Source organism: Pteronotus mesoamericanus, unplaced genomic scaffold (genome assembly GCF_021234165.1).
Source record: "Pteronotus mesoamericanus isolate MK-2021 breed Mesoamerican mustached bat unplaced genomic scaffold, CSHL_Meso_final contig_68, whole genome shotgun sequence".
NCBI lineage: Eukaryota > Metazoa > Chordata > Mammalia > Chiroptera > Mormoopidae > Pteronotus > Pteronotus mesoamericanus.
Window position 1 is genome coordinate 31663037 of NW_026555234.1, and position 22128 is coordinate 31685164.

At 43.8% G+C, this 22128-nt stretch overlaps 1 protein-coding gene across 1 annotated transcript in view; it reads right to left on the reverse strand.

Moving 5' to 3' along the window:
• LNX1 (ligand of numb-protein X 1) overlaps nt 1–21754 on the reverse strand; it is a 104740-nt gene extending 82986 nt beyond the window's left edge. Inside the window, exons 1-2 of the mRNA XM_054582163.1 lie at nt 21735–21754; nt 5006–5489 (exon numbers count right to left, since the gene is read on the reverse strand). Of these exons, the coding sequence (XP_054438138.1) occupies nt 5006–5397 (392 nt within the window). The 5' untranslated portion in view covers nt 5398–5489; nt 21735–21754. The remainder of the gene's footprint in view (nt 1–5005; nt 5490–21734) is intronic.
• Nucleotides 21755–22128: the final 374 nt, after the last annotated feature.

Genomic DNA, 22128 nt, shown 5'->3' on the forward strand with positions numbered 1-22128 from the left:
GAATAGAAAAGAATTAGACTCAGTTAAAGAGTCAATTATTTAGACCAGCTCTCCTGATCAGAGACAAGTTAGCAAAACAGAATTTCAAACTTTACAAGAGCCATGGTGGGGGGAGGGGTAAAGCATTTATACAGATGGCTAATAAATGACCAGGGAGAAAGAAACAAGGTAAGGAAAATTTCTGGGAATGAGTGCCCAGGAGAATGTTGTTTCTTTAAAGAATTTTTTGGAGTATAATCTGATGGAAATTCAATGATTCTCTCAAAAAGTAATGCAGGAATAAAATGCCTCATTTCTCCCATGCCCAGGAGAGCCAAAGAGGGGCTCTCCAGTAGGTAAAGCCAGGAAAATGTTGGGATCAGGGTAGGAAAGTCAGATGAAGGATATATGTCAAAGTTATAGTGGAGAAGTTGAGCCAGGCTGCAGTGACCAACAAGACTTCTAACTTACCCACCTCTCCTAGCGTGATCTTGCCGTAGACCTTCGGCCCAGCAGTAAAATCCTCCCTGCACTGGAAACAGCTCACTGAGCCTGTCTTGTACTGAACACAGTACAGAAAAGGGCCCCTGACAGAAGTAATAGCTCAAGAGCGGTTCCAGGATAGATCTTTGGAGAAGAAACTTCCAGGACACTGGGTCCAAAGTTAATCAAGAAAATAACCCCGAGAGCCTTCAGTCAGGTGTGCCAACTACATCACATTTCCATTCAGGGTTGATTTCAAAACACTGAACAAAGATTTCTTTATCCACGCTAGTAGATACTTAAGAAGGGTCAGCTTTATTATCTCCCATTTTTATTATCTGCCCTAAGAGAGAAGCTGAAGGGCAAAGTGACTTGTGCTATGAAAAGATTCAGTGTGTGTGTGTTTTCGACTTCTCTCTTTTACCTTTAAAATATCATTTCCTCAGAGGCAGATATCATGGCTTGTGTAGATTTTTCTTTCAGGGCCTGGCCTATTGTGGGTCTTGATAAATATTACAGATGCAGATGATGATATTCACAAAAAGGATGTAGTCTTGAGCCTACGATTACTCCCACTCAAACTCTAGAAAGGCAAGGCTTTGCCTCCTCCACCCACCCTCCAACAGTCTGGGTCAGGAACGATGCATTGCCTTGGCCCTCTGCGGTGTCCCCGCTATGTCTGCTGCAGCCTTCAGTTAGGAAAGCTGCCATTTGGCTCGACAAACCCATCAACCTCATGGGAATTCTTTGCAGTAAACCCATGTGATGGGAGTCTGCAAGCATCTAAGAGGGCAGAAGGCAACAGAATTAGCCAGGAGATTCCAAACATTAGTTCGCATGCTCAGATTTACTCACATAGGAGGGCTCAAGTCGGAAACAGTTATCCAAGTAGTTGCTGGTGCAGCCAGTCATGCATAGCCACACTCAGCCCTAAATATTTCACTTAAAGATTTACATTCAACTAAAGATCTGAAGTAGCTAGATAACAAGGTTTACAAATGATACAAATTCTGGAGAAAACAGGCAGTATTTGTTTACAGATGAGATGCCATCTGCCTGTCTCCCTGACTCAAGTGTACCGTTATCATTAGCGTGGTCCTAAGGACCTTGGCCTTTGGGGAAAACATTTCTCTATTTGGTGTCCTTTTTTTTTTTTTGAGACAATATGGAAACATCCTGGATGTGATTATTTCTGCAAGAACTTTGTATTCAAGGAGCCCACTGAAATAAATTCCCACTTTACAGGAAGACAAACCTAAGTGTGGAGTTTCCTGTGAAGTTCAGTTAGGAAGATTTGCTGTGCACACCGGAAGGGCGCATGGGGGTCCCTATCAGTCACATGGCAATGGTGGTGGTTTTCAACCAGAATCAATGCGAAGTTCTCCATGCCAGGTTGACTCAGCCTGACTAGTTTACATTCATATACTGCCATAAGCCAAAGAATTTTTTTTTAATTCATTATATGTAAATCATGACACCAAGAGGCAAAATTTATAAACAAAGCTACCTTCTAGGGTGAACATATGACAATACCCTCCTACAGGCAGCCACCAGCCTGGAAGCCTCATATAGAAAAGCAAGGAAAACACTTGCCTCTTAGTGTTCCCAGTTCACGGAAGTCCAGAGATAGTAACTAGTTAATCTTAAGACCCCTTCTCAGGGAACGAAGAGGTGGTCTGCCGGCCCAGGTCTACGGTCCGAGAGGGCTGTGGAGTCAGGTTCTGGATTAGCTCCAAATTCTCTCTCCTCGCCCATAAAACGCCCAGAGGCTGGGAGGAGAGAAGTGTATAATAAGCATTTGATGACTAACATATACACCATATTTTTGGAAATGTTGGTTTAACCTACTTAGGAAGCTGAAGTGTGGAGAGGATCCAGAGAAGCGCCGAGGCCGCACCTCCTGCCTGGGGGTTTCCCTGCGCAGAGAGCAGCCCAGGCCTGTGCCGGACTTCAGGGTCGCAGCTCATAGAGGCGACATTAATTGGTTTTGCGTTCTTTCCTTCCTGTTGTTTCCCACTGTGCACAGCAGTAGCAGCTGAGTGTTCATCAAGGGGACCCCCCAGGGCTCCTCTGGGTGTGTGGGTCACGCCGCCTGCGTGGACAGTGAATGAAAGTCCCATCTGAGCCGCTGAATGTGCTGCAGCATCTCCCTTCTGGGGACCGCAAAAGTCCCCAAAAACCTCTTCCGAGCCCTTCCCCTGCCCCGCCTCTGTTCTGGCCTTGCCCTCAGGTCCATGGCCCATCTTACCCCGGTTTTTTAAAAGGATGTTCCTTGCCCCCAAATCAGTTCTAGATGAGGGGACGAGGAGCAACTGCTGGGTGAAAGCACCCCATTTATTTCCTTCTCTCTCTTTCCTCCTTTCCCTGTAAAAGTCCTACGGTGGGCAGGATAATGACCACCCCCAAGACGTCCACCTCCTAATCCCCAGGACCTGAGACTATATTACCTTATGTGGCAAAAGGGATTTGCAGTTGTGCCGAAGGTAAGGGTGCTGGGGTGAAGAGGGGACCCTAGATTACCCAGGTGGACGCAGTGCGTGGATCCCAATGCAATCGCCAGTGTCCTCGTGAGAGGGCGGTGGGCGGGTCAGAGCCACAGAGGAGACGGTGACCATGGAAACAGAGGGTGGTGAGGAGATAAAGAGTGAGAAAGGGGCAACGGCTATGCTTCCATGCTGCTGGCATTGAAGATAGAGAAAGGAGACAGAAGCCAAGGTGACCCCCAGAAGCTCGAAAAGCAAGGAAAGCAATTCTCCCCTAGAGCCAAAAGGAACTAGCCCTCCCCACACTTTGATGTTAGTACCTTGAGATCCAGGGTGGACTTAGAACCCTCAGAATTGTAAGATAACATGTGTTTGTGGTTTTAAGCCATTAGGTTTGTGCCCACTTGTTACAGCAGCAAATGGACACTGATAGAGCTCCCAAACAGGGATGTGTACGTTTCAACAACCCAGGAATGTGATGTTTGGAGGGAGCTGTACCAGGGCCTTCTCCTCATGCTCCTCAGCTCTGCTTCCCAGTGTAGCCCCAGACGTGGCCCTGGCTCTGCACCAGCACCTACAACAGCCACCTCCCCTCTGACCCCAGACCTACTTCCCTCCAGACAATACTTTTCCTCCCTGCACAAAACCTTCAGCAAAGGTCACAAATAGATTCCCTATTCCCTTTTCCTCTGGCCACGCCTCCTTCCAGTCAATCAGAGAAGAGGAGGATCATAAGTTAAACTCCAACCATAACAGAGGGTCCGAGGCAACCCACAACCCAAGTTAGATGCATTTGGCTCAACATCTTGGGGAGAAAGATGAGTTCACTGACACAATTGGTATGGAAACCATGTGTGGAGCATGGCGCCCAGACCGTGGCTTTGGACGCGACCTTCCACGTTAGAGAATCTGCATGTCCCAAAAGACAAAGACTCAGATGCATGACCTAAGGAATGTGACCTTAGGAAAAAATATCTGCGCCTCCCTCTTGCCCTGGTCATGACAGAAACCAAGATAAACACCAGCTTCCACATTTCCTCTTACAATATAATTGTGGTATTACTGTTCACACTTTACTAAGCACCTTAAATGTTCTAAGAGAGTAGCTCATGTGGAACAAGACCCAGGGACGCCCTGAGGAATGCCAGGGACAGGATGATGCAAGTGGACAAAATCAGAGGCGGACAGGTGGCACAGGGACATCGCTGCCAGCAGAGGGGAGCGCACTGCTGCTTTCCTGCCAGAGTGGGCACCGTGGCCGAAAAGTTCATAGAACAATCCGCTTAAGAGACAAAAGGTTTCTAAATTTCTCATTTTAATCCTTAGTTGAAAATACCTCATATCTCTTCAAAGAACATTTGTGCTTTGCTAATTCCCATACAGAGGAAATTCTAATAATTGTGGGTCATGTTAGGAGATGTTTTTTTTTTCTTATGTGAAAAGACAAGCAATGCCCAACTAGAGATCTTTTTGGGGACCATGAGCCCCAGAGAAAGTTGCTCACCAGATCCTTCCAGTGTTTTTCACATTTTGAAATGCACTCATATGAAAGAAGCCAGTCACAAGACGGCAAACATCGAATAATCCCCCTTTTCTAGGTTTCCAGAAGAGTCAAACTATAGAGACAGAAAGTAGAGTCATGGTAACCAATTCTGGAGGGGAGGGAATGGGGGAGTTTTTGTTGAATGGGTACAAAGTTTCACTTCTGGAAGATGAAAAAGTTCCGAGGATGGGCGCTGGTGAGGGATAATGCACAACAACGCGATGCATTTAAGGCCACTGAACGAGGCACTTGGAAAATTGTTAAAATGGTAAATTTTACGTCTATTTTGCCACCAAAAAAAGCCCTATAAACACATACACATAACACAACTCCACCATGTGCCATTTCCTTACACTGAACCATGACCATAAACGCCTAAAACATTTCTTATTTTGAAGGAACCGTTTCACTGGTTGCCCAGAAGAAGACAGAGAAACAGGCCTCTCGTGGAGCAGCCAGGACCCGGGAGGCAGTACTGCTCTCAGGAGACAGACAAGTTCCAAGGAGGAGGCCCTACCTGGTTTGAAAGTGCTGCTCGAGGTCACAGCGCTGCACTACCTCGGTGCAGTGCTCGGTGAACGGGCAGGTCACCATCAGCTTGTTGAGGAGCTTGTGGACCAGGATGCTGGATTTCTTGCAGTGCTGGAGAACCACCGGCATGCGATCCATGGGGCAGAAGTCCTTGTTTACTAGGAAGTTGGTGAGGCAGAGAGTGCAGTAGGTGTGTCCGCAGGGCGTGTCAAGAGGGTCCAGCAATGCTTGCAGGCAGATGTGGCATATGAGGTCATCGTCCACATCTTCTGTATAGGTGTAGAAATGATTTTCCTCAGGGGAGTGGGACTGGCCACACACCACACACAGTGGGTCAGGGCTGAGATCTGGGTTGTTGGCAAGATCTGGCTGGCTCATGGTTGACTGGCAGGATGGGATGATGGGCAACTGACCCAGCAAAATAGTATTTCCTCAGGAGCAAATCAAGATCTTTTAGGACCCATCCAAACCTAAAAGAGAAGACGGCATCTTTGTTTTCACAGCCATCATAAGATCCTTTGTTACTGATGTGAGACAATGCTGCCAGAAGAGAGGGAACTGATACTCAGAAGGCCAGGGTTGAGGAACAGGATTTTGGGCAAGTGACTTAGCCTTACTTTGCCTCAGTTTAACCATCTTTACAGAGGGCGTAAGGTCTGCCTTTAACATTCTCATGGTGGTGTGGTAAAAATCATTTGGGTAATATCTGAGAAATGCCTAGAGTAACTCAAAAGAAATATGCCTTAAGAAATAAAATTTGTTACTAAAATTAAATAGATCAGTGATTTATAATATTCTCTATCAGAGCAGAACAAGAAAAACTTTTAACACTTTAATGGCTTTCTCTTATCTTTCTTTCTCACCTTTCTCTAAAATCAGGAAATTTAGGACATCAGAGCCTTCAACTAGGAAATACTCTGAGATGTAAGAGCTGTTGAGTCTGTTGTATTTGTACTATGGTGAAAGCATCATTGTTTCCTGTATGTATTTCATTCACTCAGTTAGTTATTTACTGGTTACGTGGGCTCTGGAAACACAGTGCCTGGGTTCAAATCTCACCACCACGGTGAATAATGATTTAAGCCTTGGGGATAGTAATAGCCTACCTCATGGGATTGTTGTAAGGATTAAATGAGATACGATACATACAGCTTTTAGAATTATGCCTGGTATACAGTAAGTGCTCAATGAACATAGTTATTATTCTTGTATGTATTGCTATTGAATTCATTGTCTCCAGTCTAGTTCAATTGGTCTGGAAACTGGAATCTATTGTCGTTTAAGGGATTTTTTGCTTTGTTCTAACAGCACTCTCTTATTCAATTCCATATATTTCAAACCAGTGAAATACTATCATGCTATGTATTTTCCTTTGGTATAGGAATCCACAATAATGGAGTTATCAACATGCCTGATTAACATCTAGGAGATCTCTTGGAAAATCAGTCAATAAATTATTTTTTGGAACAAACTCTGAGCCAGGGAGTTGGGTATAGAGACCTTTCAGAGAGCTTTAAAGGATATGCCCCTGCTCCCATGGAGTCTCTGTCCAGAGGAGTGGATAGGAGCAGAGTGAGTCAGAAGCCCGGGTGAGCAGTACAAACAGAGCTATGCACCAGGAGACTCCGGGTCACCTGTCATGACAACTGAGAATCCCACTCCCCACAGTACCCCACAACTCAACGTTCTTCTCTTCTGAAAGTAAGTGTGAAAAAACTTGCAGTGTTCCACAGGGATATCAAGACACATGAATAACCCAACAGGAAACTGACCGCATTTGGAAACAGTGCGGCAGTCATAAATTGTGTTCTATCTTTTTTCTTATCCAAATAGAGTCCGAGGTTGTTTGTACAAACATCGCCTTATCTCAGAAGGAAAATACATTGAGTTCAAACTTTCACTGGGTCAGCTTCATGTTTACATTTTTGTGCTGTGCTAACATGCCAGAAAGACCACGCCAGTCAGGAGGTTGAAGTAAAATACCCCTGAATGTGAAAACATTTAGGAATCATAGCATTCTCTTTAGCATCAAAAGGGACTACAGAAGGCCAAGGTAGAGGGTGCAGGAGGTGAAGAAGCTTCTAGTCAAATTTAATGGAAACCTATTTGTCCTCAAGGCTAATAGAAGGTACTAGAACCACACAGAGAAAATGTTAAGTGACATGAAAGAGAGTTGAAAATAAACACAAAAATGGAAATGGGCCCAAAAGATTATCCTTTACTAGAGAAAAATATGGTTTACAAATTTTGAACTAAAGCTCTAGATCTTTTAAAAGTCTCTCCGTAAGAACCCTTTGTCAAGTACTCCTTCACATGTTTTGGCCCCATCCATTCCTTTCCATGGGCTGCACTGGAAAATGATAGGAATGTCACTGTCTGTACCACGGAAAGGCCACTTCACATTTCAGTGCCATTCCCTTATTGGTGAAATGGCAGAGTAGGACCAGAATTTTGGTTTCAGACTATGCTCTGGAAGGTACCAGATGCCTCACCATCTTCCGGTGGAGGGAAGGACGGGAGGATGGAGCTGGGGCCACTTCTGTGCCCCACCAAGTGTCAGCTCCGCTTCCATTTCTTTGACACAGTAGGTTCCTTATAATACTGTTTGAACAGCCCTGGCTTAAAGACAAACCAACCAAAAACACCAGACCGGTTACTTCAAGTCCCTTTCAGAAACAGACTTCTATGATTTCGTGCTAATAAACTGGAGGTATTTTGTTTTCTTTTAGGTGATGGGCTAGTTGGGAAACCCCTCCTTTTTTTTTCTTTGCTTTCTAACAGTTTTTGAGCATTGACCACGTGCCAGGCACTGTGCTAGGGGCATTACATAGGATGTTATTCAGTCCTCACAGATTCCCAGGGTGAGCTGTTCCCTTCCCCCACCCCCACCTCCACCCCTCAACCCCCACCATTTAGTAGGTAAGGAAACTGAGGTGTGACATGCAAGTAACTTGCTAGTCACCTCCCAAAAGAAACTAACCCAGCAGGGGGTGATGCTCCTGTTTCCGCTCCTGTCTGGCTCCTTTGTCTCCCAGCTCTTTCCTGATCACGACTGGTCAGAATCCCAATAAGGTAATTAACCAAATATGAAAGCCCTGGGGAATTAGAACTTTTCTCTTTATGCCTCATTGCAAGCAGGTTTTTCCAACATAGCTGAATAAAAAGTCTCTTTGACTTTACTGAGTGTTAAAATGGCTGCGATGGAATTAATGGAACGAGGCAAGCAAAAACAGCAGGTTTTAGTCCAACTCCAATTTTTCTTTCTTCCTTTCTTTTCCCTCCCTTCCTCCTTCCCTCTTTCTCACTCTCTCCCTCTGAGAGCAATTTGAATTCCCTGGCACTGACCCATGTGCATAAACCAGATTCTTTATATAATATTAATGTAAACACTGCTGTATATATTTTCTAACTTTGCTTTAGACTAAATAAAGGCTATATGAATAAACACAGATTTTGAGAGAATTGACCGAACAAGCAGTTTTGGCTCTAAGGAAAGAACTAGGTAGACTTTTTAAAATGTGATTAAGAACATATACCTGACATTTCTTGTTTCCAGTTTACATCTTATAAACATGTATGATATATCATGCTTTTAGACATAGATGTGCCTTGCTGCTCAACTCAGAATGATCAAAAATCATTAAGGCTTAAAAGGTAAATTATTTTCTCCCCCAAAATTGAGTGAGAGGGCCTGTCAGCTTTGGGTCCATTTACATTAATCAATATGTCAGCTGTCCGCACTTTGGCCCTGGGTGAAGAAAGGAGAGAAAGCTATTATGGACCTGTTTTTTTGTTTGTTTGTTTTTTGGGGTTTTTTTTGGCAGTTTGGAGAAAGAGAACAGAAGTGGATTCCCTCCTTGGGTGTGCATGTAGGGATTGGGGGAGGTACAACCCTATTGTGGCTTAGGAAGCATTCTTTCTCCCTCTCCTCTGATATAGGGTAGCCTAGAAACCTGGCTTTTAGAGATAGTGACTTTTAGAGAGAGGTGTCGTCTACATACTGTAGTGCTGAGAAATGCCAGGAAAAATAAAAATCTCCATCTCTGTTCATCCCTAACCCCTGCTTCCTTTCTCACCAGTTTATGGTCTCACCTGAAACCTGCACAGAAGTTCTACCTAGCTTTCACATCCTGACCTCCCGTGGCTGACAACAAAGGCATCCAGAGCAAGTGCGAGTCAGTGTTGGCCTCAACCAAAAGGGTTGTTAGAAGTAGAATGTGTACTGTCACCTGCGCTGAAAGTCCAATAGACTTAAGAACAGCCTTTTTGCAGGTGGAAACATTTCTGTGTGAGGTAACTTCCCAGAACAACAGAGACTCTGGTGGGCTATTGTCGCTCTAACTCTCCTTTCAATGCATGCTGGCTTTACAGACAACAGTCATCTGATGAAGTCTCCAGAGGAAATCATACACTCACTAGAAAGGTAATGCGCCAGCGTATCATTTGGCATGCTGCACTGACCATGTCACACCTCCCTCCTACTGAAAGGACAGGCCTTGGCCCTATAGCATCCCTTCAGTACTTGCACGAGTCACAGTTTTCCAACAGCAGTAATGTGGCCACCATATTTTTAAAAAGAGTCTATCTAAACAACCCAGGTGCCCCATCAATAGATGCGTGGATCTAAAAGCTGTGGTACCTATAAAAAGAACAAAATCTTACCATTTGCAACAACATGGATGGACCTACAGGGTATTATGCTAAGTGAAATAAGTCAGTCAGGGAAAGGCAAATACCATAGGATTTTACTTACATGTGGGATTTATAAAGGACAATATAAACAAAGAAAACTGAAAAGACTCATAAGCACAGACTGATGGTTGCCAGAGGAGAGGGGTGTTGGGGGACTGAGAGAAAGAGGTGAAGGAATTAAGAAGTATAAATACAAGTTGGTAGTTACAAAATAGTCATGGGATGTAAAGTACAGCACAGGGAATATAGTCAATAATATTGCAATAACTATGTATGGTGCCAGGTGGATACTGGAAATACTGGGGGGACCACTTTTGTAAGTGTATGGTTATCTAACCGCTATGCATACAAAATACAAAAACCAATGCAAAATAACATTAGAAGTAAACTGTAATCGAAAAAATTTTAAAAAAGAAAAAAAAGAATTCATCTGTATGGTGAAAGGGCAGTGTGTCCTGCATTGGTACTTGAATGTTGACAAAGATGAAATGTTGTAGCCACTGACTTTACAGGTTGAAAGAGAGCCTTGAGAGATAGATGGTCCTTATGTGCAACCGGTCTTTATTACTTTATAAAGCCTCATTCTGCCTTTGGATAGCTCTAACTATTAGGGAGGGAAAGTCCATATACTGAGCACAAATTTGCCTCTCAAGAACTCAATGGGTGCCCCTCCATTAGTGCCAGCATTATCGCAGGAGCTATTTAAAACATATCTAGTTCCTTAAGACCCCTAATTATGTGAAGACAGACCCCGTGCTCTCCTCCAGGCTCAGCAGCCGTAGGGTCATCTGGCATTCCTTCAGGTCTCCAGACCCTAGGAGCTCGACCGCTCTCCTCCGCAAGCCCTGTGATTTGTCAGTATCCTCCAAGGCCTGGCATTCACAATTGACAATTAAGTTATTAACAATTCTTGGCCGCAGAGGAGATACAAAAATCAAGGTTAATAAAGTAGAAAAGTGGGGCTCTTCAAAGCAAAAACAAGGACTATGAACACAATTTAGAAAATGCAAAGGTATTTAGTGGCATCTGGCAGATTTATATAAACAGAAGAAAGTCCTCATTGGCTAAACAGTTCCATGTTAGAATCCTTCATGTATAACCTGATCCCCAGAACAAATGACATTTGGGGAATTTGGGGCTCTCCATTTGTTTGTAAGCCCTCCTTCATTTTGATAAATCTTTACCAACATAATAAATAACAAAAGGGACATGGAAACCACTTAAGCAAATGGCAAGTCAGAGATACTTTTTTCTACCCAGAGTACAAACATTGATTAACATTCACTGAAATTCACTAATAAATCAAAAAGTTGAAATAGTGGCAGGCCAAGGGCAGCTGATGCGGGGGCAATGGAATGAACTGAAAGTCCTGCAGCTCCAGATGTTCCTTCTCCCCCCAACCCTGCCCCAAGGAGATGCACAGGTGCCAGAGCAGGAAAGTGTTTCAGGTGTACTAGTCACCTTGGACTTCTCCCCGTATTCAGGGGAGGGGCATCTATCGAAGAGCCATGTCTATGGAACATTCCTTCTTGGCCTATGATAAACACGTCCACAAAAATCTATGGAAGGTCTTTCTAAGTAACAGGTACATTTATCCCACTAGTGCTGTGCCCAGCCATGTTGCAGACTGAAGCAAAAAGAAATGTGTATCTCCTGATACACATCGTCTTGCGTATTTTTTAATGGTAGCATTAAGGAGTTGAAAAAATTTTGGAAACACAAAATGTAGGTATAGTAAAAATCACAACATTATTTTAAGTTTAAATATCTTATTTATACTAAAAACAAGATTTTAAAAAATAGTTTCCCTTTCCTGGCTTTAAAGGAAGCAAGCTCAACAATAGTTTCAAAACCTACCTCTTTGCTTATCTCATTTTCAATGGAAGAAATTGCCATACTTGACAATTTCTCTTGACTGATAATCTCTTTTTAAATTTATTTATTGGTTTTAGGAGAGAGGAAGTAGGGAGGGGAGAAAGGAGGAATAGAGAGAGAGAGGGAGATGGACAAAGAGAGGGAAACATCGATTTGTTGTTCCACTTATTTATGCATTCCTTGGTTGATTCTTGTATGTGGCCTGACTGGGAATCAAACCCGCAATGTTGGCGCTGGCATATCTGGGCAATGCTCTAACCAAATGAGCAGCCCAGCCAAGGCTTAACTGATCATCTTAAGTAATTTTTAAATAACTTTAGCTTACTGATCCTGTCTTTATTTAAATAAATTTTGATCTTTTGTTCATCACGGATTTTTTTGCATTAATTTTGGTTTTTAAAAATAATCATTAAAATATTACTCATGTGATTACTGAGATTTTTGGTGCCTCCTTAAATGCTGCACTGAAAGGCGAGTGCCTCATTTACGTTGCCTTCACCATTACTCTGTTGCTATTGTGTTTAGGAACCTGAGAGGAGAGAGCGGGGCATCAAGGCTGTGTTTTGAACACTACCAACAACCTCTGTGGGTCTCGATATTTTTTCCTTGCACCTGACCTGGTTCCCAGCTATGTGGTCACAAAGCCAGAGAAACACAAACTTGCCACAGGTGTGCCACTAAATTTTAACCAAGATCTCATTTGATTGTTGTTCTAGCTGATTATTATATTTGAGACACCAGCTGAGCAGTTTGCTTAAGGATTCAGGATGCAAGAGGAAGAAAGGAAGAAGTTGCCTCAAGTGAGAGGAAAGAAGTGTAATCTAAAGCCAGGTCCCCCAGAAGATCACAAAATGACTGGATCCTGAAAGAGCTTTGTTTCGTGAGTAGACACAGGAGCCCAGTCTCTCCAGCAAGGACACCGTTTGGACCGTGACATTTTAGGGGCAGTGTGAGGCTCTGTTCTACTGTAGTTACATTTGCTTCCCAATTTTTGCTGACTTATTTGATGTTGTTTTAAATCTTTTAATTCCTTCAACCAATCCTAACGTTTTACAGTGTGTCTGAAACACAGAAAATCTAAGAACCCCTGTACCAGATGATCTCGAAGGTAATTTTTCGCTGCAAGAAACTAAGCTTAGAGGTTTTGTTGTTGTTGCTGCTGCTGCTGATGATGATGCTTTAAAACTTGCATGGAGCTGCTTGGGACAGAATAGCTGCAGGGCTGGTTTCAAACTGGTTATTGGGGCCACCCTTCAGGGAAGAGATCACAATCCTGGTCAGAAACCCCACCCTGGACCTTGAAAACCAGAAGAACGCCCAGGGAGGAACAGGGTGGGCCAGGGCCGCCAAACTGGTGGCCTTGCCACTCTTTCTAAAATAACTACCCAGCAGGCATGTTTGTCTAATCACTGCCCTGGCCCTGGCCCTGGCTGGAACTGCTAAATTAGATTATTGGGGGGAAAGCAATTGCCAAAATTAGGACAAACTCTATCTTCTATTACACATAGTGAATTTCGAATTACATTTTAGGTTATGGATAAATTGAGTAAGACTTGTAGGTGTCAGTAATCAGTATCGACTTGGTGCCATCAAATTTTTAAATAAATATCTGTTGTGAACTAATGTACGGAAGAGAATGGACCAATGGACTAATCCGTCATTATGTCTGTAATACAGACATGTCTGTAATAGGGAGGAATTAGGGGCTTTAGTGACCTGAATAAAAATAATCACACATGGGATAAAAGATGTTCTTGAACAAAGAGCCTGAGGAGGAAGTAGGGGCTTGGGGGTAGGGTTGCGTTGGGGGTGCCATTTGCAGAGGGAAAGGAGAGGGAACAGAGGGACAGCAGGTGCTTATGGGCTGTTGCAAAGGTTGGGGTTAGCTCTGCTCCAGATTAATATCTAAATCTGTGATCTCCAAGCGGGAGTAGGCAATCCATTCATGCAACCTGTGAATGACACTCACTTGCATAGTGTTGCCAACACTAGAAAGGACAGAAAAAACATACAAAGGGTCTTCAAAGAGGTCAAGATATGGCCAGGAAATTAAAGAGAACTAAACTAAAAGGAGACAAGGTAATACATCTGGAGTCAATAACTGAAAGCCTAGATATTCAGAAAGTGGGAGAAAAACAAGGGAAGTAGTTAAGTGGAAAGAGTCCCAAGTAGCTAGTCAATTAGATTCAAGCTTAAGAAGCCAGGGCAGGTCCATGGCAGCTGCTTAGAGAGGCGTTTTTCTTTGCTGACAGGTTTTACTGCCTATCCCCTGGGGTGTAGTTACACACCTTTCTTACTTTGGTGGCTTTGTAAGAACTCCGGCCCAGAGAAGATGTCCTTCCAGTTCCTGGTCTATCAACATGGTAAAGTAAAAAACTGTGTATTTATTCTTACACGTTTAAACTTCAGTCATCTTCCAAGTACTCTCCATTTAATGTAATACACCCATCGAGACATTTTTTCCAACTCTCAAAAGTTTTTGAAGTCGTCGATTTTGATGCCTTTTAGTGCTTCTGCCGTTTTTGTTTCACCTCTTCCACAACGGCAAAACGTTTCCCTCTGAGGACATTTTTCATCGACGGCGAGGTCAGGTGAATAGGGAGGGTGGGATACTTAGTCAAAAACTGCTGAACACTCAGTGAACTGTGGTATGAAATGGATAAACGCATTGAGCCTCCAAAAAATTTCACTGAACCTGAACTCAGACTCTCACAACAATGCCAGCTGGTATGCTGATATAGCTGGGTTCCTAGAACACTCACCTAGAGTGGGGCAAGACTGTACTATAAGGAGCCTTCCTTCCAGAAAATATTTCTGTTTTGGGGGTGTGGTCTCCCTTCAGAGACCTGACCCCTACCAATGACTAAAATGAAGGCAGGGTATTTTGTGTTGCCCAGGAGCATAAGTGTCATTGGATCCCCGGAAGGCTGATGTCAGAGGGGAAGCAGGGCACTCCCCTGCCCAAAGCTAACAAAACAATTTCAGGAAATGCATATATATATATATATTTTTTTTTTTTTAACAGATAACCTTTCATGGAGAGAAGAACAAGATGAAGGAAGACATTTGTATTGTCAATATTTTTCACCTGTTTCAGTTCTACAGGTATTCATTAATCACCTATTACATGCTGGCATTTGTCTTAAATTCTATGAGAGTTGCCACAGGGAATTCAATTTCATCTTCAACACTTTTAAGTCTAATTAGGAAAATAGAGTATACATATAGAAAGAAGTGCTGGAACACTGCAAGAGAATACACAGTAAGTGTGGCAATAAGTGTGGTCTTCCAAGGTAAGAGCAGGGACAAGTTTGGAGGGAACGGGACACAAGAGCAGTGTAGTGTGGCCCAGAACAGTCAGGGAAAGTTCATGGAATAGGCAGCCCTATGCAAGGACTGAAAAAGATATATGGGATTTGGACAAGTGCAAAGAAATCTAGGTTTGGGTGAAGAACCTGAGCAAATGTCTCCATCAAGGAAGAGGAACATGCACAGTGGTGTTTGGTGTTCCCCCACAATGGTCTGCATTTAAGATTTTGAAATTATTTATTTAGCAGTCACAAGGGTCTTAGTTGGATAAGGATCTTAGATTCGGCCAAGTGCAGGACTCCTCTTTACAGCATCCCTGAGGGATGACCTACCAATGTCTGCCTGAAGCACCTGCCATGATGGGGAGGTTACCAGTTTACTATCAGCTGAGTGCTTCTGTCTTGTTACTGTGACCTTTGGCCCTTGTATCTTTCAGTGTAACAAAGATCACATTCACTTCCTCAAAACATGACAGCTCTCCCACCCTCAAATTAAAGACAGCGTTGTTGGTGGTTTCTTTCTCATCTTTCCTTTTTATCTCTGGTTCTTCCAGTTGTCTGGCTTCCTGAGTATTTCAGGTGGTAGTAAATGGTCCACTCAGGATACCTCCAATTTGTTAAGGTCCTTTTGAAAACATGGCACTTGGAAAGGAATACTTATCCAGTTGTGGATTAAAGGGCTCGGGATTCTGTGAAATAATCACTCATCACTTCCTTAATCAGAACTCTACTTTTGTCCTACCTACGTGTCCTACCTAATAAAGCAACCTAAGGTGGTCTTTACTGATTTGTTTTTGTAGGTATATCACATCTACTGAAAATACTCAGTGGGTGTTTAGACTATAAAACACTACTGTGCGGTAAAGGATGCCAATTTGAACTCTTCTTACCTATACTTTGCCCAATATTTTAGTGTCCCAGTGGACAAGGAATCTCCCCATAAGCAATGGGAGGGGCCTGTGTGTATGTGTTTCAGTTGGGGTATATAGGAAGCAGAATCAGGGCCTGCCAAAAGGTATGTCCATGTCCTAAGCCTCAGAACCTGCGAATGTGACCTTATTAGAAAAATGGTCTTCAAAGAAGTAATTAAGAGTCTTCAGGTGAGATCATCCTGGATTATCTGATTTACCCTAAATCCAATGACAAATGTCTCTATAAGAGATGGAAGAAAAGCAGACATAGACACAAAGGAGAAGATGATGTGAAGACAGGTTGGAGTTATGCGGCTGCACTAGGGAGCGCCTGGGGGCACCAGGGGCTGGAAGAGGCAAGGAAGGATCCTCCTCTGGAGCCTTTGGAGGAAGCAAGGCTCTGCCAACACCTTGATTTCAAGCTTCTGGCCTCCAGAACTGTGAGAGAACAAATTTGTGTTGTTTTAAACCATGAAGTTTATGGTAATTTGTTACAGCAGCCCTAGGAAACTAATACAGGGGGGCTACGCATTTCCAGGAGTATTCTCCAGCAACAGGGCAAACATTACCAGTGATGCATTCCAACACTTCCCTGCACAGCTGAGAAATACAGAAAGCATGTTGGGTGGCAGCTACTTAGACTGCTCATGTACTCAGGGATAGCAGTTTTGTCCTAGTATAAAAATGTAATAATTTCCTTTTAATCCATTACTAAGTTAGAATACAGGTGTCTTCAAGGATAACTGTTAAGCCACATCTGTAAGGGCCCCAAGCGGAAAACAGGCCAGAGATAGAATGGCTGAGGGTGTGTGTGTGTTGTTGTAGACATATTACAAGCATAACAATGATACTTAACGAGGACTATGAAAACACTAGGTGACTCACGTGTTAATGTGAGTATGCAGGAGCTTAAACATGCAGTGTGCTATTCAAAGAGGCCACGTGACCGACCAAGCAGTCATCAGCAAGTTATGCAAATCATCTCAACAGATAGCAATGACATGTGTGTGCTGTTGCCATTAAAGAAAATTCTTGGAGAGCTTCCACTGTGCTGTTGGTGAACTCTTTTGCGTTCTTGTGACAAGTGCTTCAAACACAAGAAGCAAATAAGAGTCACTGGAAAATAATGGTGGCATTTAAGTCCACACATTCCAAGTAACAAATTAGTGATGTGAAAAAAAAAAAAAAGGCCCTGATTAATTGGGATAGAATTACTGCCACTCTTTGAAGTGTACTCAGTCCACCATGTCAAGACATGTGGCTGCTAGAGCAGGGGGAGGTCTTCTAGAAAAAGTGGAGGAAGAAGGGCACGGGCGAAGAGAATTGGAATAAAGACAGTACAAAAACTGTACATTTCAAATTTGGAGGTCATCTTGTCTACCCTCTGCTTGAAGCAGGAATCCATTCTCTCCCCTTCTTTTTAGAATATAAAATAAAACAATAATTAGTACTATTTAATAAGCAGCTCACTAGGAACACATACATGTATTTTCTCATTTAATCTTTAAAATGGTCTTACGAGGTCAGTGATATAATCTTTATTTACAAATGAGTGTATGCACTACTAAAGAAACACAAATCCTCTTTGGCCTCTCTCCCTCTCTCCCTGCGTTCCTTCCTCCTCTCCTTCCTTCCTTCAGCAAACACATACCAGGCGTTAAATATACCAAAAACCATTCCCTTTCAGTGACAGGGAACTCAGTGCCCCAAAGGTGACCTACTAGATTTGGGGACAACTCTAATTCTTAGAAAGGACTTCCTTATATTGATCTGAAATATGTCTCTGCGTAACTAAACAATAAATCACAGCGGTGTCCTCGAGTCACTTAGAACAAAATGAGATAAGAGAAAATGGTGAATCTAAAAGGTGTACAGGAAGCAACTAGCATTTTCTCTTTCTGATTTCAGTTCAGTGAAGTGTTTGCTCTTAGAAACTTGTATGGTTTTCATGTTCACTCATATTCTCCGGGGACAGTAGATGGTTAAATCCCATTAACACTGGAAGAGTGATGTAGTCTTCTTCCAGACAGTTTTGAAAAGCCTTCGATACTTTGGACATGCTGTCAGAGGACAATAAATTTGCCACCCACATAAAAGTGAGTCCATGTAATGCCAGCACGTAAACATCAGGAATAGTTGTCCACCCTCAGGAGGCCCTTGAATACTGAGGACACATGTCAGAGCCTCCCTCATAGGCCTCTCTCAGGAGCGTCTTTCAGGATGGCCTTTTAAGTCCCCAGGATCCTAGCATACCTGATTTTCTTCACTGTAAGTGAGGAATCCAAACCTAAAAAGGAGACACTAGAAGCCAGGAATCACTGCTCCAGAAGAATCCACTGTTTATGTGCATCGCAGAGTCCTACTATCCACAGTTCTGCATCACCCAGGCCTCTTAAATGGCAGCTACCCTCCCCTGGAACTTCAAGATAAACAAGATAATCTTTATTAACAGGTTTTCCTCCTAGGCCTTTGGGGGCCTTTCAGGGAAATCTGTTTTGCTCAGTCTTTGGCCCTTAACTTACTTCTGTTCCTGTCATTATTATATTACCGTAACCAATATAACAAATGTTTTCTATAACAATAGTTAGGATGTACTGAGCACCTCCAATATATTTGGCATTTACATAAAGTCATTTCAATTATTCCTCATAACACCACTAGGCTTGGTAAGCATTCCATTTTCCAGATGATGAAACTGAGACAAAGCGATGCTAAGGAATTTATTTAGCTTAGTAATTTAACATGGTGAAACTAGCCTCGAACCCAGGTTGGTCTGATTCTACCCACTATGCTTTCCTGCAAGAAAATAATACTAGTAATAGCTATCACTCTGCCACGGACTATTCCCAGCACTTATTTCAACTCATTTCATCTTCACAACTCTATTTTTTGTAGCTGAGGTAAAGAGGGGCTGTGTCCCAGGTCACACAGCTAGTACATGGTGGAGCTGGGTTTTGAACCCTGGCCGACTGATGCCAGGGACCAGACCACTACCCTAAGGCAGTAGTACCAATTCCGCCGAGAATTGAATGAATAAGATTAACATGTCCTAGTGAGGCACTGCCCTCCCCTCAGTCGGGCCTCCTCCCCCAGGTGTGCGGCCCATTTCGCTTTTGTTACAGGATGGAGGTGGTTTGTGAAGTATACCATGCTAGCAGCCCTCTTTTGGGAAAAGGTAGGCAAGGAAACGGATGGGTAGGGAGGTTGAGGTTCTTCCCCAGGGCCCCTACTACTAAGCAAGCCAGTAATAGTTTCAAGGTTATAAGCCTCTGTCCTCCATCACCTAGGCTGTTGCCTTGCTCTTGAATGATGAAAGCTTGCCTTCTCTTTGCAGGACAGTGTGAGACCTGGAGAAGGCCCCGGGGGTCTGGGAACATGCCTGTTCTTATGCAATGACTCAAGGTCATTGAAGGGCAGAGGGTATTCCATTAGGGGCACAGTCATAGCCAAAGGATCCACACATCCCCTTTCCACAGTATAGTACAGTCTCCAAACCAGCCGCTTCCTCCTTTCTCCCAGTGGCTAGGCAGGCAGCTCGCCCAGGCTGCTGCAAAGGGTGTTCATCTGCGAGACTGGAGGAGATGGAGCACCCACCCAAGTCTGCCCTGGAGATAGCGCAGTTGAAAGCTGAAAGGGAAGCCAGCAAGCCAGTGTATGGCAAGTGACAACAGGATTCATCCCCCTGAGGGCCTGTGGGGAACCAGAGTCTGCAGGTCTGTGGTGGGATGAGAGCCTGGGGGTGGGGAAGGTAGGAGAAACAGCAGCGGCCGGGGACACTAGCAGAGACCAGTCTGCCTACCTGTTTAATGACACAGTTTAAGCATTCTCCTGCTTCCTGCCCGTTTTCTTTCTCTGATCTGTTAACATTGAAGTTAATTACTTACAATTAATAACTGTAACAAGAACGATCAGGGTTCCTAACAATTGTGAACCCGTAAGATCTTTTATCTCCATAGGGTCAGACTCGCCCCCTCAAACAACCCAGGAAGATGCCTTCAAGAAGGATGGACGGACCCAGCCTTCGCCTAACTGCTGCCTAGCACCAGACACTGTCGCTCAACGCTCTGTATGTTTCCTCATTTCCTTCTCACAACTTCATTACATCTCTCGGTTTACTGATGAAGAAGCTGAGGGTCAGAGAAGTTAAGTAACTTGCTGAAGGGCGTAAATGGAAGAGATTGCACACTTGAACCAAGGGATGGCGTTAGAACAGGAAGGGACCCACTGTGGCTCTTTTCTCCCCTTTGGGCTCAATGTGCAAATTACCCGAGAGACCAACTGCATTCTAGACCACCTGACCCTGAATTCTAGCCTCTGTAATTTTTTTCCTTTCTTATATCTGGAGGCCTGGTAGCCACAACTTTGTTCCTTTAACATCCAGAAAAGCTGACATTGAGCGATGACATGATTTGTTCAATCATGAATTAACTACTGTGCAAAGAACCATGAACCATGGTAATCTTATGGGAGAGCTTTGTGACTTTAAAGACGTGTTTTTATCCAGCAGATTCAGGATCCAAGAGATTTTTTTCTTTTTGGTCTCCTCTACAGTCAAAACTCGGAATCAAGTGACAACACTAGTGAGGGACAAGCAGTAGCCACCACCCAAACACACCTGCTCCGGGGAAAGAGCAGACACAAAGGTCAGCTGAAGAACAATGCAAGCCTCCAAGGAGTAAGAGGGAAATTGGCAACAAGCACCGGGCAGATTCTCAGTGGTGCAACCGAGACAAAAATGTTCTCAGCTTGTTTCAATTTATACCCTTAAAGAATTGACAAAAACTTTGAGTTTCTGGGTGAAACTCAGAAACTGAGTTTCTGGATGAATTATGAGCATAATTCCTAACAGGTTATTCTTTTGCAAACATATTTGCTAACTGAAATCTCAGAAAAATAACCGATGAATGAAATGCCTCCCTAGAAGGGAGGCTTCTCTCCCAAGTTTTCCGGCTCATCCCAGGAGGGTCTGGAGGCGGTTTCTTTCCTTCTCTGCCAGCAGGGTTCGGTGGAGCGAGTGGCTATTGGGCTGTCAAGACCAGAAGCAGCCACAGCTGTGTGATCAGGACTAGCAAAACCAAAATGGATCCTAGAGGTAAAATTACTTGTAAAACAGTTGGGTCCTAGCAGAACAATCTCCTCAGTATATTTGCTACTAAAAGCAAAGTGGACAAGTGCCAAAACATTAAACGTCAGACCTGAAGTTACATTCTTGTAAGCAGAGAGGAAGTAGACTTTACTTTAACTGAAGGTCAACAGGCAGCCAGTCCAGATCCGAATGTAAACAATTCTAACCAGACAGCAAAGGGGTTTTAAAAAGAGTATTTAGCAAAGAACAAAGAAAACAGTAGACTTTTTAAAAGAGAAGTAGAGGGAGGGAAACTGGAGTAGAGGGCGTCTGAGCAGGACAGCAGAATTGACCCCTTTGAGAAACAAACTTCCAGGAGGGAAAAACAATTAAGAACGTTTCACAGGTTTCCCCCGGCATTGCCTCTGGTGTGATGAATGCAGAAAGGCAAAATAAGGCAAATAAGGCAATTCTGAATTCAGTTGGTGCTGGCTTCCTGGTCCCCATTAGAGGGCTGAAGTGATGTGTACCTTTGAGTTAACTTTCAGGAGTCCCCTCTCCACTCCACTCCAGGGTTTAAAAACAACAACAACAAGAACAACAACAAAAATCAGATCATCTTCCCAGACAAGCAGAGGCTGGACTAATGATTAAAAGAAGCAAAAAGGATTCGATATCTGGCCTGGGTGATCTTTCCTGTGCAACCCAACGTCAAAGGCAGCCCTCTGCTCTTTCCCTCAAAAGGGCTTCTCCCCCTGGGACAAACATGCAAGGCTTGTATTTTTCATTCCAATTCCTCATTCAGATCCCTCAGGGCCCAATGGTATAAATGCCAAGAGAGAAACATGGAGGGTTTGAGCTCACCTTTTTTACGTGTCTGCCTGGGGCTCTCAAAGCAGCAGCAGCCTCGCAGCTCTCATGCTTCGTAGGTGAATCCAGCAGCTCCCTGGGCCGCCGGAGCTGTGACCGGCCTCAGGCTCGGCATACAGGTGCCTAGAGGAAGGAGGAGGGCATTGGTCGGTGGAGAACAGGAAATGTGTGACGTCACGGGAGCCTGGACAGATAAAACATTGCTGGGACCTTAGCTATTGAAACAGTCGGTAGGTCCCGCCCACCTGTCATTTACCTGAATACCTGCAAGCAGGTAGGTGGCGTCTCTGTGAGGACGGATGAATCAGTTAGAGCAATTTGCTGGATGGAGCGTACTTTCCTCTTTCCTTCCTGAGCGCAGCGGGCGGCCAGCCCTCAGAGGACAGAT